Genomic DNA, 14,154 nt, shown 5'->3' on the forward strand with positions numbered 1-14,154 from the left:
CTATGTATTATAGATATATATAGTCCTAGGAGCCCTGACAGTGTCATACACTATGTATTATAGATATATATAGTCCCAGGAGCCCTGACAGTGTCATACACTATGTATTATAGATATATATAGTCCTAGGAGCCCTGACAGTGTCATACACTATGTATTATAGATATATATATAGTCCTAGGAGCCCTGACAGTGTCATACACTATGTATTATAGATATATATAGTCCTAGGAGCCCTGACAGTGTCATACACTATGTATTATAGATATATATAGTCCTAGGAGCCCTGACAGTGTCATACACTATGTATTATAGATATATATAGTCCTAGGAGCCCTGACAGTGTCATACACTATGTATTATAGATATATATAGTCCTAGGAGCCCTGACAGTGTCATACACTATGTATTATAGATATATATAGTACTAGGAGCCCTGACAGTGTCATACACTATGTATTATAGATATATATAGTCCTAGGAGCCCTGACAGTGTCATACACTATGTATTATAGATATATATAGTCCTAGGAGCCCTGACAGTGTCATACACTATGTATTATATAGATGACTAGCTCTATTGAGGATACGGTTCCTATACAGGGGGTGTCAGGGCTGTACAGGCGGGATATTGGGGTATACAATAAGGGAATAACCTTCTATACATGACAGTAACAATTTCAGTTGAAGTAATGAACATTTTTATTCCGTTTTGCATCGGACACTTCTGGATTCTTTGGGCTTGTTCCTGTAGAGTTCAGTAGATCAGACATTGGAGGGGACTTATCAGGGTGCGGCCACAGACCAAATACTCAGGTTATCCAAATATTTAGCAAACAAAATAAATGGAGTGTGCCGATCCCTTATAGAGGGCAGAGGCCGTGAGGTCGGGAGAGATGTGGAGAACCTCACGATGAGCCTGCGCTTTCACATCTGCACATGAAGCAAATCTTACATTACACACAATGGAGTTTGTCGCCCACCGCACCCTGAGCGCAGTCATCACATGACCAGGGGAGAGGTTTTGGAGTTGCGATGGATAATATCAAGTGTTGTAGATTCTCGAGGCTCGTTTCGGTGCCGATTCTCCGGCTGTGGACGTTCCAGTCACTTGCCCCTCAGATTCTTGGAGTTTCTGAAACTTTTCTGACCTCAGGAATCGAGTGTAGCTGTCATATTTCATGAGATTGAAGATCTGTAGAGGTGAAGAAAGAAGAAAATAACACGGCCATGTCATTGGTACAGCGCCCCGTCCTAGAGGGCCACCACAGGACCTCTCCATAGGATACCAGACTGAGGCGAGAGACAAATAACAGGGACCCCGGCACAGACAACTCAGCCAAGATATGACATGTTATCCACATCGAGATAGACCAGAAGACGCCTCCTCTGATACCAGACCATCAACTCCTCATCTCTAGATAAGACTTTGCCTCACATCACATCTGACGTTGAGATTGTCACCATTTTATGCAGGTGAGGACACGGCTGAATAAACCTCATCCAGTGGCCTGCTCATGTACTGAAGAAGTCACCCAATCGTACAGCCGATTAGAAGATTGTAGAATTGATAGGACTCCAAAGTCCATCAGCAATAACAATGGGAATCCCTGAGCAGAGGAAGGCCGAGGGACTCTGACAACTCTGCCGGACTCCTACCTGCTCCTGCAGCTTCTCAAACATCAGAGGATGGGGAAGCTTCAGCGTCTGCTCTCCAACCTTAGGCCGACCCTCAACATTGACCTGAGATGGAGCTTTGCTGCAGAGGAACGTTGTGTAGATGGCTTTGGCTTTTCTTTTCATCTAAACGAAAAATAAAAATCTATATTTTCTAACTGTAAAAGATTGTGAGATTCAGAAGAACCTACAAGTGGAGAACTCAATAGGTCCAGCCCGGGACAAGCAGATGGTGGCCAGGGCTGGAGGAGCAAAACACCAGGTTATCTATATGGTGGACTCACACAAAGGTCTAAACACGTTCGGTTCCACACATTGGAGCAGAGCCGTATACAAGGCAGTATATATGCAACGTATAGAGAAGAGTAAGCTGGTGAAGGAGGTTACATGATGGCCGCTCGGAGGGTCCCAGAGGTTACAAGGTCCACACACACCATCATCACAGTTCTGCATGGAGTCAGACCACTCATTATTTCAATAGCCAAACAACCTAAATAAAGGGGCTCTCCGGATTGTCCATCTTTGCCCCAGTAGATATCACATCAGCCAGGATTACCTTGGGCTCTTATAGTCCGGAAGGCCGAGATTGTCCTCGCTAGCCACCGGCTGTCCTGAGACATCAGAGGACGGACGGAAGAGCAAAGAATAAGGAAATCTTAGAACATATATAAATATATACAGAGGGGACGAAGCTCCTGGTGCGAGGACCAAATGGTCTACACTACCTGAGGCCATCAGAGAGGTGACACTACATGTCAGACACTCCGCACGTTACAACCATTAGTGGTGCTGGAGACACGAAATGGACAATACAAAGTACAAAAGGTTGTATGGACAACGAGACTCTCTGAGAGGAGGGAACAGCTGCTGCAACCACCACAGAAAGGTAGAAGAGGTCTGGGCGAGGGGTGAGGGACGAGGGACGAGGGGCGAGGGACGAGGGACGAGGGACGAGGGACGAGAGGCGAGGGGCGAGGGACAAGAGGCGAGGGACGAGAGGCGAGGGACGAGGGGCGAGGGACGAGGGGCGAGGGACGAGGGGCGAAGGGCGAGGGACGAGGGGCAAGGGACGAGGGGCGAGGGACGAGGGGCGAGGGGCGAGGGACGAGGGGCGAGGGGCGAGAGGCGAGAGGCGAGGGACGAGGGGCGAGGGACGAGGGGCGAGGGGCGAGAGGCGAGGGACGAGGGGCGAGGGGCGAGGGACGAGGGGCGAGGGACGAGGGGCGAGGGGCGAGGGGCGAGGGACGAGGGGCGAGGGACGAGGGGCGAGGGGCGAGGGGCGAGGGGCGAGGGACGAGGGACGAGGGGCGAGGGGCGAGAGGCGAGGGGCGAGGGACGAGAGGCGAGGGACGAGGGGCGAGAGACGAGAGGCGAGGGACGAGGGACGAGGGGCGAGGGACGAGGGACGAGGGACGAGGGGCGAGGGGCGAGAGGCGAGGGACGAGAGGCGAGGGGCGAGGGACAAGGGGCGAGAGACGAGAGGCGAGGGACGAGAGGCGAGGGGCGAGGGGCGAGAGGCGAGGGACGAGGGGCGAGGGGCGAGGGGCGAGGGGCGAGGGGCGAGAGGCGAGGGGCGAGGGGCGAGGGACGAGGGACGAGAGGTTTAGGGTTAGAAAAGAAGCATTTTCTCCACTTGCTGTTACGGCTGCCATCTTGATGTATTGGCCTGTATTCTGACGTCTCAGCACTTACCTCTTCCTGATCTTCTGTCTTTTTGAAGTCTTCACATGCCAACCAGAAGAGCAGGTTCTCGTCACTGAACTCCTTCTTCAGAAAATCCTAAGCAAAGAGAATATTCATGTAAGAGAGAAGTCACATAAAGAAGAAAGCAGAGAAGAGGAAGACGCCAGAATCTCCACCACGAAATATTCCTGCTGTGAGGACAACGGCCAGTGCGGAGAGAGGAAAACTACCAAGAGTAATATCAGGATCAGGCAGGTGATCAGGACTCCTAGGACTATATATATCTATAATACATAGTGGATGACACTGTCAGGACTCCTAGGACTATATATATCTATAATACATAGTGTATGACACTGTCAGGGCTCCTAGGACTATATATATCTATAATACATAGTGTATGACACTGTCAGGGCTCCTAGGACTATATATATCTATAATACATAGTGGATGACACTGTCAGGGCTCCTAGGACTATATATATATATCTATAATACATAGTGTATGACACTGTCAGGACTCCTAGGACTATATATATCTATGATACATAGTGTATGACACTGTCAGGGCTCCTAGGACTATATATATCTATAATACATAGTGTATGACACTGTCAGGGCTCCTAGGCCTATATATATCTATAATACATAGTGTATGACACTGTCAGGGCTCCTAGGATTATATATATATCTATAATACATAGTGTATGACACTGTCAGGGCTCCTAGGACTAGACAGTACACAGATAATCCAGTGTGGGGGGTTTGGGGGATTAGCATATTAACACACCCACAGAAGTCATAGGCAGCGATGTCTCGTGTACTTTTTTTAGGCCACTGATTCTCCTCAGCAGCATACCTCCCAACCGTCCCGATTTCCGCGGGACATTCACGATTTCGGTGACGTGTCCCGTGGTCCCAGTTGGAGGCTAGTGGCTAGTGGCTGTGTAGATGCAATGTGATGACGTCACATCGCGCCTACAACAGAATTAGCGAGACTGCGGAGAGAGAGGCGGGGGAGCGAGGAGAAGGTAAGTGTAATGTGTACAAATTGAGGGGGCAGAGATGGAGGGGACATGAAACTGGGGGCAGAGATGGAGGGGACATGAATCTGGGGCAGAGATGGAGGGGACATGAATCTGGGGGCAGAGATGGAGGGGACATGAATCTGGGGGCAGAGATGGAGGGACATGAATCTGGGGGCAGAGATGGAGGGGACATGAATCTGGGGGCAGAGATGGAGGGACATGAATCTGGGGGCAGAGATGGAGGGGACATGAATCTGCGGCAGAGATGGAGGGGACATGAATCTGGGGGCAGAGATGGAGGGACATGAATCTGGGGGCAGAGATGGAGGGACATGAATCTGGGGGCAGAGATGGAGGGGACATGAATCTGGGGGCAGAGATGGAGGGGACATGAATCTGGGGGCAGAGATAGAGGGACATGAATCTGGGGGCAGAGATGGAGGGGACATGAATCTGCGGCAGAGATGGAGGGGACATGAATCTGGGGGCAGAGATGGAGGGACATGAATCTGGGGGCAGAGATGGGGGTATATGAATCTGGGGCAGAGATGGAGGGGACATGAATCTGGGGGCAGAGATGGAGGGACATGAATCTGGGGGCAGAGATGGGGACATGAATCTGGGGGCAGAGATGGGGGTATATGAATCTGGGGCAGAGATGGAGGGACATGAATCTGGGGGCAGAGATGGAGAGGACATGAATCTGGGGCAGAGATGGGGGGAAATGAATCTGGGTGCAGGGATGGGGGGACATGAATCTGGGGGCAGAGATGGGGGGACATGAATCTGGGGGCAGTATGGTTTTTTTGTTTTCTTTTTTGGGCCACCCCCATTCCCCCCCCACACACAGCATAATATGCTCCATAGTGACACCCCCATCCCCCCCACACACAGTATATTATGCTCCATAGTGACACCCTCATCCCCCCCACAGTATAATATGCTCCATAGTGACACCCCCATCCCCCCCACAGTATAATATGCTCCATAGTGACACCCCCATCCCCCCACACACAGTATAATATGCTCCATAGTGACACCCCCATCCCCCCACAGTATAATATGCTCCATAGTGACACCCCTATTCCCCCCACACACAGTATAATATGCTCCATAGTGACACCCCCATCCCCCCCACAGTATAATATGCTCCATAGTGACACCCCCATCCCCCCACAGTATAATATGCTCCATAGTGACACCCCCATCTCCCCCCCACACAGTATAATATGCTCCTTAGTGATACCCCCATCCCCCCCCCACACACAGTATAATATGCTCGATAGTGACACCCCCCACCCCCACACACAGTGTAAAATGCTCCCAAGATCCTTGAGCCGCTCCATTGGCTCCGGCCCTAGCCAGTCTGATGCTACCTCTGGGGCCCTCTGCTCTGGGTGCACACACTTCCTTGGGCCTCTATGCTGGCCGTCTTCATGCACATCCCAGGACACAGTCCCAACACTGCAGACTGTTCCCTTTTACAATGCGCGATGTCCAGCGACTCACCATGAACTCTGCCACCCCTGCTGGATCATGTAAGAGATTGTCCAGGGAAGCGGCCCAGCTCTGGGTTCCTTTAAAGATCTGATTCTGGAAATTCAAGGAACCTTCATTGGCATGAATTTCTGAAAGATGATAGAAATAAAATCAAAAGAATTGGCAAAAAACCCCGAAAAGTTGTAATACAAGAGAATAATGCTCCTTTCCCCACTCAGACTATAGATCAGTGATGGATCTATGGAGATCTATGGAGAGACACAGACATGACATCAGTCTTAGTCACCTCTCTATAATGTCCCATCATATACAGTACTGCTGCATGTGAGAGAGTATGAGAGTCATGGAGCAGAATCTCTGCGGGAGACATCATGGCCGAATAACTCTCATGCACTGAACTCCTTCACGTCTGAACCTGCCCTTAATGAGCTCATCCAAACAAGGAAAGACTCAAAATCACGGCTCACATATGAGGCGGACGCCACGAGTTACCCACTGATAATACTATTTATTAAGGACAATATTGTGCTGAGTGAAGACTCAACGTGGGCTGCAGAAGGAAACAGGAGACCACAGCCAAAAGGCAAATGTTGCACAAAACTCAAGTCACTTCCTCTGGTAGAAACCTCGCTTCCTCTTATCTGCTCCCATGTACAAACATAGGGAGGATAAGAGAGCAGAGGACAGGAGGTATAGGGGCAGAGAGGGGATAAGAGAGCACAGGACAGGAGGTATAGGGGCAGAGAGGGTATAAGAGATCAGAGGACAGGAGGTATAGGGGCAGAGAGGGGATAAGAGAGCACAGGACAGGAGGTATAGGGGCAGAAAGGGGATAAGAGAGCACAGGACAGGAGGTATAGGGGCAGAGAGGGGATAAGAGAGCAGAGGACAGGAGGTATAGGGGCAGAGAGGGTATAAGAGAGCACAGGACAGGAGGTATAGGGGCAGAGAGGGGATAAGAGAGCAGAGGACAGGAGGTATAGGGGCAGAGAGGGGATAAGAGATCAGAGGACAGGAGGTATAGGGGCAGAGAGGGTATAAGAGATCAGAGGACAGGAGGTATAGGGGCAGAGAGGGGATAAGAGAGCAGAGGACAAGAGGTATAGGGGCAGAGAGGGGATAAGAGACCACAGGACAGGAGGTATAGGGGCAGAGAGGGGATAAGAGAGCAGAGGACAGGAGGTATAGGGGCAGAGAGGGTATAAGAGATCAGAGGACAGGAGGTATAGGGGCAGAGAGGGGATAAGAGAGCACAGGACAGGAGGTATAGGGGCAGAGAGGGGATAAGAGAGCAGAGGACAGGAGGTATAGGGGCAGAGAGGGGATAAGAGAGCAGAGGACAGGAGGTATAGGGGCAGAGAGGGTATAAGAGATCAGAGGACAGGAGGTATAGGGGCAGAGAGGGGATAAGAGAGCAGAGGACAGGAGGTATAGGGGCAGAGAGGGGATAAGAGATCAGAGGACAGGAGGTATAGGGGCAGAGAGGGTATAAGAGATCAGAGGACAGGAGGTATAGGGGCAGAGAGGGGAGAAGAGAGCAGAGGACAGGAGGTATAGGGGCAGAGAGGGGATAAGAGAGCACAGGACAGGAGGTATAGGGGCAGAGAGGGGATAAGAGAGCACAGGACAGGAGGTATAGGGGCAGAGAGGGGTAAGAGAGCACAGGACAGGAGGTATAGGGGCAGAGAGGGGATAAGAGAGCACAGGACAGGAGGTATAGGGGCAGAGAGGGGATAAGAGAGCACAGGACAGGAGGTATAGGGGCAGAGAGGGGATAAGAGAGCACAGGACAGGAGGTATAGGGGCAGAGAGGGGATAAGAGAGCAGAGGACAAGAGGTATAGGGGCAGAGAGGGGATAAGAGACCACAGGACAGGAGGTATAGGGGCAGAGAGGGGATAAGAGAGCAGAGGACAGGAGGTATAGGGGCAGAGAGGGGATAAGAGAGCAGAGGACAGGAGGTATAGGGGCAGAGAGGGGATAAGAGACCACAGGACAGGAGGTATAGGGGCAGAGAGGGGAGAAGAGAGCACAGGACAGGAGATATAGGGGCAGAGAGGGGATAAGAGAGCACAGGAAAGGAGGAATAGGGGCAGAGAGGGGATAAGAGAGCACAGGACAGGAGGTATAGGGGCAGAGAGGGTATAAGAGATCAGAGGACAGGAGGTATAGGGGCAGAGAGGGTATAAGAGATCAGAGGACAGGAGGTATAGGGGCAGAGAGGGGATAAGAGAGCAGAGGACAGGAGGTATAGGGCAGAGAGGGGATAAGAGAGCAGAGGACAGGAGGTATAGGGGCAGAGAGGGGATAAGAGATCAGAGGACAGGAGGTATAGGGGCAGAGAGGGTATAAGAGATCAGAGGACAGGAGGTATAGGGGCAGAGAGGGGATAAGAGAGCAGAGGACAGGAGGTATAGGGGCAGAGAGGGGATAAGAGAGCACAGGACAGGAGGTATAGGGGCAGAGAGGGGATAAGAGAGCACAGGACAGGAGGTATAGGGGCAGAGAGGGTATAAGAGATCAGAGGACAGGAGGTATAGGGGCAGAGAGGGGATAAGAGAGCAGAGGACAGGAGGTATAGGGGCAGAGAGGGGATAAGAGAGCACAGGGACAGGAGGTATAGGGGCAGAGAGGGGATAAGAGAGCACAGGACAGGAGGTATAGGGGCAGAGAGGGTATAAGAGATCAGAGGACAGGAGGTATAGGGGCAGAGAGGGGATAAGAGAGCAGAGGACAGGAGGTATAGGGGCAGAGAGGGGATAAGAGATCAGAGGACAGGAGGTATAGGGGCAGAGAGGGGATAAGAGATCAGAGGACAGGAGGTATAGGGGCAGAGAGGGTATAAGAGATCAGAGGACAGGAGGTATAGGGGCAGAGAGGGGATAAGAGATCAGAGGACAGGAGGTATAGGGGCAGAGAGAGGATAAGAGAGCACAGGACAGGAGGTATAGGGGCAGAGAGGGGATAAGAGAGCACAGGACAGGAGGTATAGGGGCAGAGAGGGGATAAGAGAGCACAGGACAGGAGGTATAGGGGCAGAGAGCGGATAAGAGTGCACAGGACAGGAAGTATAGGGGCAGAGAGGGGATAAGAGAGCACAGGACAGGAGGTATAGGGGGCAGAGAGGGGATAAGAGAGCACAGGACAGGAGGTATAGGGGCAGAGAGGGGATAAGAGAGCACAGGACAGGAGGTATAGGGGCAGAGAGGGGATAAGAGAGCACAGGACAGGAGGTATAGGGGCAGAGAGGGGATAAGAGAGCACAGGACAGGAGGTATAGGGGCAGAGAGGGGATAAGAGAGCACAGGACAGGAGGTATAGGGGCAGAGAGGGGATAAGAGAGCACAGGACAGGAGGTATAGGGGCAGAGAGGGGATAAGAGAGCACAGGACAGGAGGTATAGGGGCAGAGAGGGGATAAGAGAGCACAGGACAGGAGGTATGGGGCAGAGAGGGGATAAGAGAGCACAGGACAGGAGGTATAGGGGCAGAGAGGGGATAAGAGAGCACAGGACAGGAGATATAGGGGCAGAGAGGGGATAAGAGAGCACAGGAAAGGAGGTATAGGGGCAGAGAGGGGATAATAGAGCACAGGACAGGAGGTATAGGGGCAGAGAGAGGGGATAAGAGAGCACAGGAAAGGAGGTATAGGGGCAGAGAAGGGATAAGAGAGCACAGGACAGGAGGTTATAGGGGCAGAGAGGGGATAAGAGATCAGAGGACAGGAGGTAATAGGGGGCAGAGAGGGGATAAGAGAGCGCAGGACAGGAGGTATAGGGGCAGAGAGGGGATAAGAGAGCAGAGGACAGGAGGTATAGGGGCAGAAAGGGGATAAGAGAGCACAGAACAGGAGGTATAGGGGCAGAGAGGGGATAAGAGAGCACAGGACAGGAGGTATAGGGGCAGAGAGGGGATAAGAGAGCACAGGACAGGAGGTATAGGGGCAGAGAGGGGATAAGAGAGCAGAGGACAGGAGGTATAGGGGCAGAGAGGGGATAAGAGAGCACAGGACAGGAGGTATAGGGGCAGAGAGGGGATAAGAGAGCAGAGGACAGGAGGTATAGGGGCAGAGAGGGGATAAGAGAGCACAGGACAGGAGGTATAGGGGCAGAGAGGGGATAAGAGAGCACAGGACAGGAGGTATAGGGGCAGAGAGGGGATAAGAGAGAGCACAGAACAGGAGATATAGGGGCAGAGAGGGGATAAGAGAGCACAGGAAAGGAGGTATAGGGGCAGAGAGGGGATAATAGAGCACAGGACAGGAGGTATAGGGGCAGAGAGGGGATAAGAGAGCACAGGAAAGGAGGTATAGGGGCAGAGAAGGGATAAGAGAGCACAGGACAGGAGGTATAGGGGCAGAGAGGGGATAAGAGATCAGAGGACAGGAAATATAGGGGCAGAGAGGGCATAAGAGAGCACAGGACAGGAGGTATAGGGGCAGAGAGGGGATAAGAGATCAGAGGACAGGAGGTATAGGAGCAGAGAGGGGATAAGAGAGCACAGGACAGGAGATATAGGGGCAGAGAGGGGATAAGAGAGCACAGGACAGGAGATATAGGGGCAGAGAGGGGATAAGAGAGCACAGGACAGGAGGTATAAGGGCAGAGAGGGGGATAAGAGAGCACAGGACAGGAGGTATAGGGGCAGAGAGGGGATAAGAGAGCACAGGACAGGAGATATAGGGGCAGAGAGGGGATAAGAGAGCACAGGACAGGAGATATAGGGGCAGAGAGGGGATAAGAGAGCACAGGACAGGAGGTATAGGGGCAGAGAGGGGGATAAGAGATCAGAGGACAGGAGGTATAGGGGCAGAGAGGGGATAAGAGAGCACAGGACAGGAGGTATAGGGGCAGAAAGGGGATAAGAGAGATCAGGACAGGATGTATAGGGGCAGAGAAGGGATAAGAGAGCACAGGACAGGAGGTATAGGGGCAGAAAGGGGATAAGAGAGATCAGGACAGGATGTATAGGGGCAGAGAAGGGATAAGAGAGCACAGGAAAGGAGGTATAGGGGCAGAAAAGGGATAAGAGAGCACAGGACAGGAGGTATAGGGGCAGAAAGGGGATAAGAGAGCACAGGACAGGAGGTATAGGGGCAGAGAGGGGATAAGAGAGCACAGGACAGGAGGTATAGGGGCAGAGAGGGGAGAAGAGAGCACAGGACAGGAGATATAGGGGCAGAGAGGGGATAAGAGACCACAGGACAGGAGGTATAGGGGCAAGAGAGGGGAGAAGAGAGCACAGGACAGGAGATATAGGGGCAGAGAGGGGATAAGAGAGCAGAGGACAGGAGGTATAGGGGCAGAGAGGGGATAAGAGAGCACAGGACAGGAGGTATAGGGGCAGAGAGGGGATAAGAGAGCACAGGACAGGAGGTATAGGGGCAGAGAGGGGATAAGAGAGCACAGGACAGGAGGTATAGGGGCAGAGAGGGGATAAGAGATCAGAGGACAGGAGGTATAGGGGCAGAGAGGGGATAAGAGAGCACAGGACAGGAGGTATAGGGGCAGAAAGGGGATAAGAGAGCACAGGACAGGATGTATAGGGGCAGAGAAGGGATAAGAGAGCACAGGAAAGGAGGTATAGGGGCAGAGAGGGGATAAGAGATCAGAGGACAGGAGGTATAGGGGCAGAGAGGGGATAAGAGAGCACAGGACAGGAGGTATAGGGGCAGAAAGGGGATAAGAGAGCACAGGACAGGATGTATAGGGGCAGAGAAGGGATAAGAGAGCACAGGAAAGGAGGTATATAGGGCAGAGAAGGGATAAGAGAGCACAGGACAGGAGGTACAGGGGCAGAAAGGGGATAAGAGAGCACAGGACAGGAGGTATAGGGGCAGAGAGAGGGGATAAGAGAGCACAGGACAGGAGGTATAGGGGGCAGAGAGGGGAGAAGAGAGCACAGGACAGGAGATATAGGGGCAGAGAGAGGGATAAGAGACCACAGGACAGGAGGTATAGGGGCAGAGAGGGGATAAGAGAGCACAGGACAGGAGGTATAGGGGCAGAGAGCGGATAAGAGAGCACAGGACAGGAGGTATAGGGGCAGAGAGGGGATAAGAGAGCACAGGACAGGAGGTATAGGGGCAGAGAGGGGATAAGAGATCAGAGGACAGGAGGTATAGGGGCAGAGAGGGGATAAGAGAGCACAGGACAGGAGGTATAGGGGCAGAAAGGGGATAAGAGAGCACAGGACAGGATGTATAGGGGCAGAGAAGGGATAAGAGAGCACAGGAAAGGAGGTATAGGGGCAGAGAAGGGATAAGAGAGCACAGGACAGGAGGTATAGGGGCAGAAAGGGGATAAGAGAGCACAGAGACAGGAGGTATAGGGCAGAGAGGGGATAAGAGAGCACAGGACAGTAGGTATAGGGCAGAGAGGGGATAAGAGAGCACAGGAAAGGAGGTATAGTGGCAGAGAGGGGATAAGAGAGCACAGGACAGGAGGTATAAGGGGCAGAGAGGGGATAAGAGAGCTCAGGAAAGGAGGTATAGGGGCAGAGAAGGGATAAGAGAGCACAGGACAGGAGGTATAGGGGCAGAGAGGGGATAAGAGAGCACAGGACAGGAGGTATAGGGGCAGAGAGGGGATAAGAGAGCACAGGACAGGAGGTATAGGGGCAGAGAGAGGGGATAATAGAGCACAGGACAGGAGAATATAGGGCAGAGAGGGGAGAAAGAGCAGGACAGGAGGTATAAGGGCAGAGAGGGGATAAGAGAGCACAGGACAGGAGGTATAAGGGGCAGAGAGGGGATAATAGAGCACAGGACAGGAGATATAAGGGCAGAGAGGGGAGAAGAGAGCAGACAGTGACAGGAGAGTATAGGGGCAGAGAGGGGATAAGAGAGCACAGGACAGGAGGTATAGGGGCAGAAGAGGGGATAAGAGAGCACAGGACAGGAGGTATACGGGCAGAGAGGGGATAAGAGAGCACAGGACAGGAGGTATAAGGGCAGAGAGGGGATAAGAGAGCACAGGACAGGAGGATATAAGGGGCAGAGAGGGGAGATAAGAGAGCACAGGGGAGGAAGGGAAGAGAGATAGGACAGGAAGAGTATAGGGGCAGAGAAGGGGATAGAGAGCACAGGACAGGAGGTATAAGGGGCAGAGAGGGGATAAGAGAGCACAGGACAGGAGGTATAGGGGCAGAGAAGGGGATAAGAGAGCACAGGACAGGAGGATATAAGGGGCAGAAGAGGGGATAAGAGAGCACAGGACAGGAGGTATAGAGGGCAGAGAGGGGATAAGAGAGCACAGGACAGGAGGTATAGAGGGCAGAGAGGGGATAAGAGAGCACAGGACAGAGTAGGGGGCAGGGACAGGAAGGAGTATAGGGGCAGAGAGGGGATAAGAGAGCACAGGACAGGAGGTATAAGGGGCAGAGAGGGGATAAGAGAGCACAGGACAGGAGGTATAGGGGCAGAGAGGGGATAAGAGAGCACAGGACAGGAAGGTATAGGGGCAGAGAGGGGATAAGAGAGCACAGGACAGGAGGTATAGGGGCAGAGAGGGGATAAGAGAGCACAGGACAGGAAGGTATAGGGGCAGAGAGGGGATAAGAGAGCACAGGACAGGAGGTATAGGGGCAGAGAGGGGATAAGAGAGCACAGGACAGGAGGTATAGGGGCAGAGAGGGGATAAGAGAGCACAGGACAGGAGGTATAGGGGCAGAGAGGGGATAAGAGAGCACAGGACAGGAGGTATAGGGGCAGAGAGGGGATAAGAGAGCACAGGACAGGAGGTATAGGGGCAGAGAGGGGATAAGAGAGCACAGGACAGGAGGTATAGGGGCAGAGAGGGGATAAGAGAGCACAGGACAGGAGGATATAGGGGCAGAGAGGGGATAAGAGAGCACAGGACAGGAGGTATAGGGGCAGAGAGGGGATAAGAGAGCACAGGACAGGAGGTATAGGGGCAGAGAGGGGATAAGAGAGCACAGGACAGGAGGTATAGGGGCAGAGAGGGGATAAGAGAGCACAGGAAAGAGGTATAGGTATAGGGCAGAGAGGGGATAAGAGAGCACAGGACAGGAGGTATAAGGGCAGAGAGGGGATAAGAGAGCTCAGGAAGGAGGTATAGGGGCAGAGAAGGGATAAGAGAGCACAGGACAGGAGGTATAGGGGCAGAGAGGGGATAAGAGAGCACAGGACAGGAGGTATAGGGGCAGGAGAGGGGATAAGAGAGCACAGGACAAGGAGGTATAGGGGCAGAGAGGGGATAATATAGAGCACAGGACAGGAGATATAAGGGCAGAGAGGGGAGAAGAGAGA

The 14,154-nt window shown here is 52.5% G+C and overlaps 1 protein-coding gene across 1 annotated transcript in view; it reads right to left on the minus strand.

Moving 5' to 3' along the window:
- Positions 1 to 859: 859 nt before the first annotated feature.
- The window catches only part of RGS10 (regulator of G protein signaling 10), a 19,854-nt gene continuing 6,559 nt past the window's right edge, over positions 860 to 14,154 (minus strand). Inside the window, exons 2-5 of the mRNA XM_075288272.1 lie at positions 5,897 to 6,015; positions 3,370 to 3,456; positions 1,660 to 1,803; positions 860 to 1,195 (exon numbers count right to left, since the gene is read on the minus strand). Of these exons, the coding sequence (XP_075144373.1) occupies positions 1,046 to 1,195; positions 1,660 to 1,803; positions 3,370 to 3,456; positions 5,897 to 6,015 (500 nt within the window). The 3' untranslated portion in view covers positions 860 to 1,045. The remainder of the gene's footprint in view (positions 1,196 to 1,659; positions 1,804 to 3,369; positions 3,457 to 5,896; positions 6,016 to 14,154) is intronic.

Source organism: Leptodactylus fuscus, chromosome 10, assembly GCF_031893055.1.
Source record: "Leptodactylus fuscus isolate aLepFus1 chromosome 10, aLepFus1.hap2, whole genome shotgun sequence".
Lineage (NCBI taxonomy): Eukaryota > Metazoa > Chordata > Amphibia > Anura > Leptodactylidae > Leptodactylus > Leptodactylus fuscus.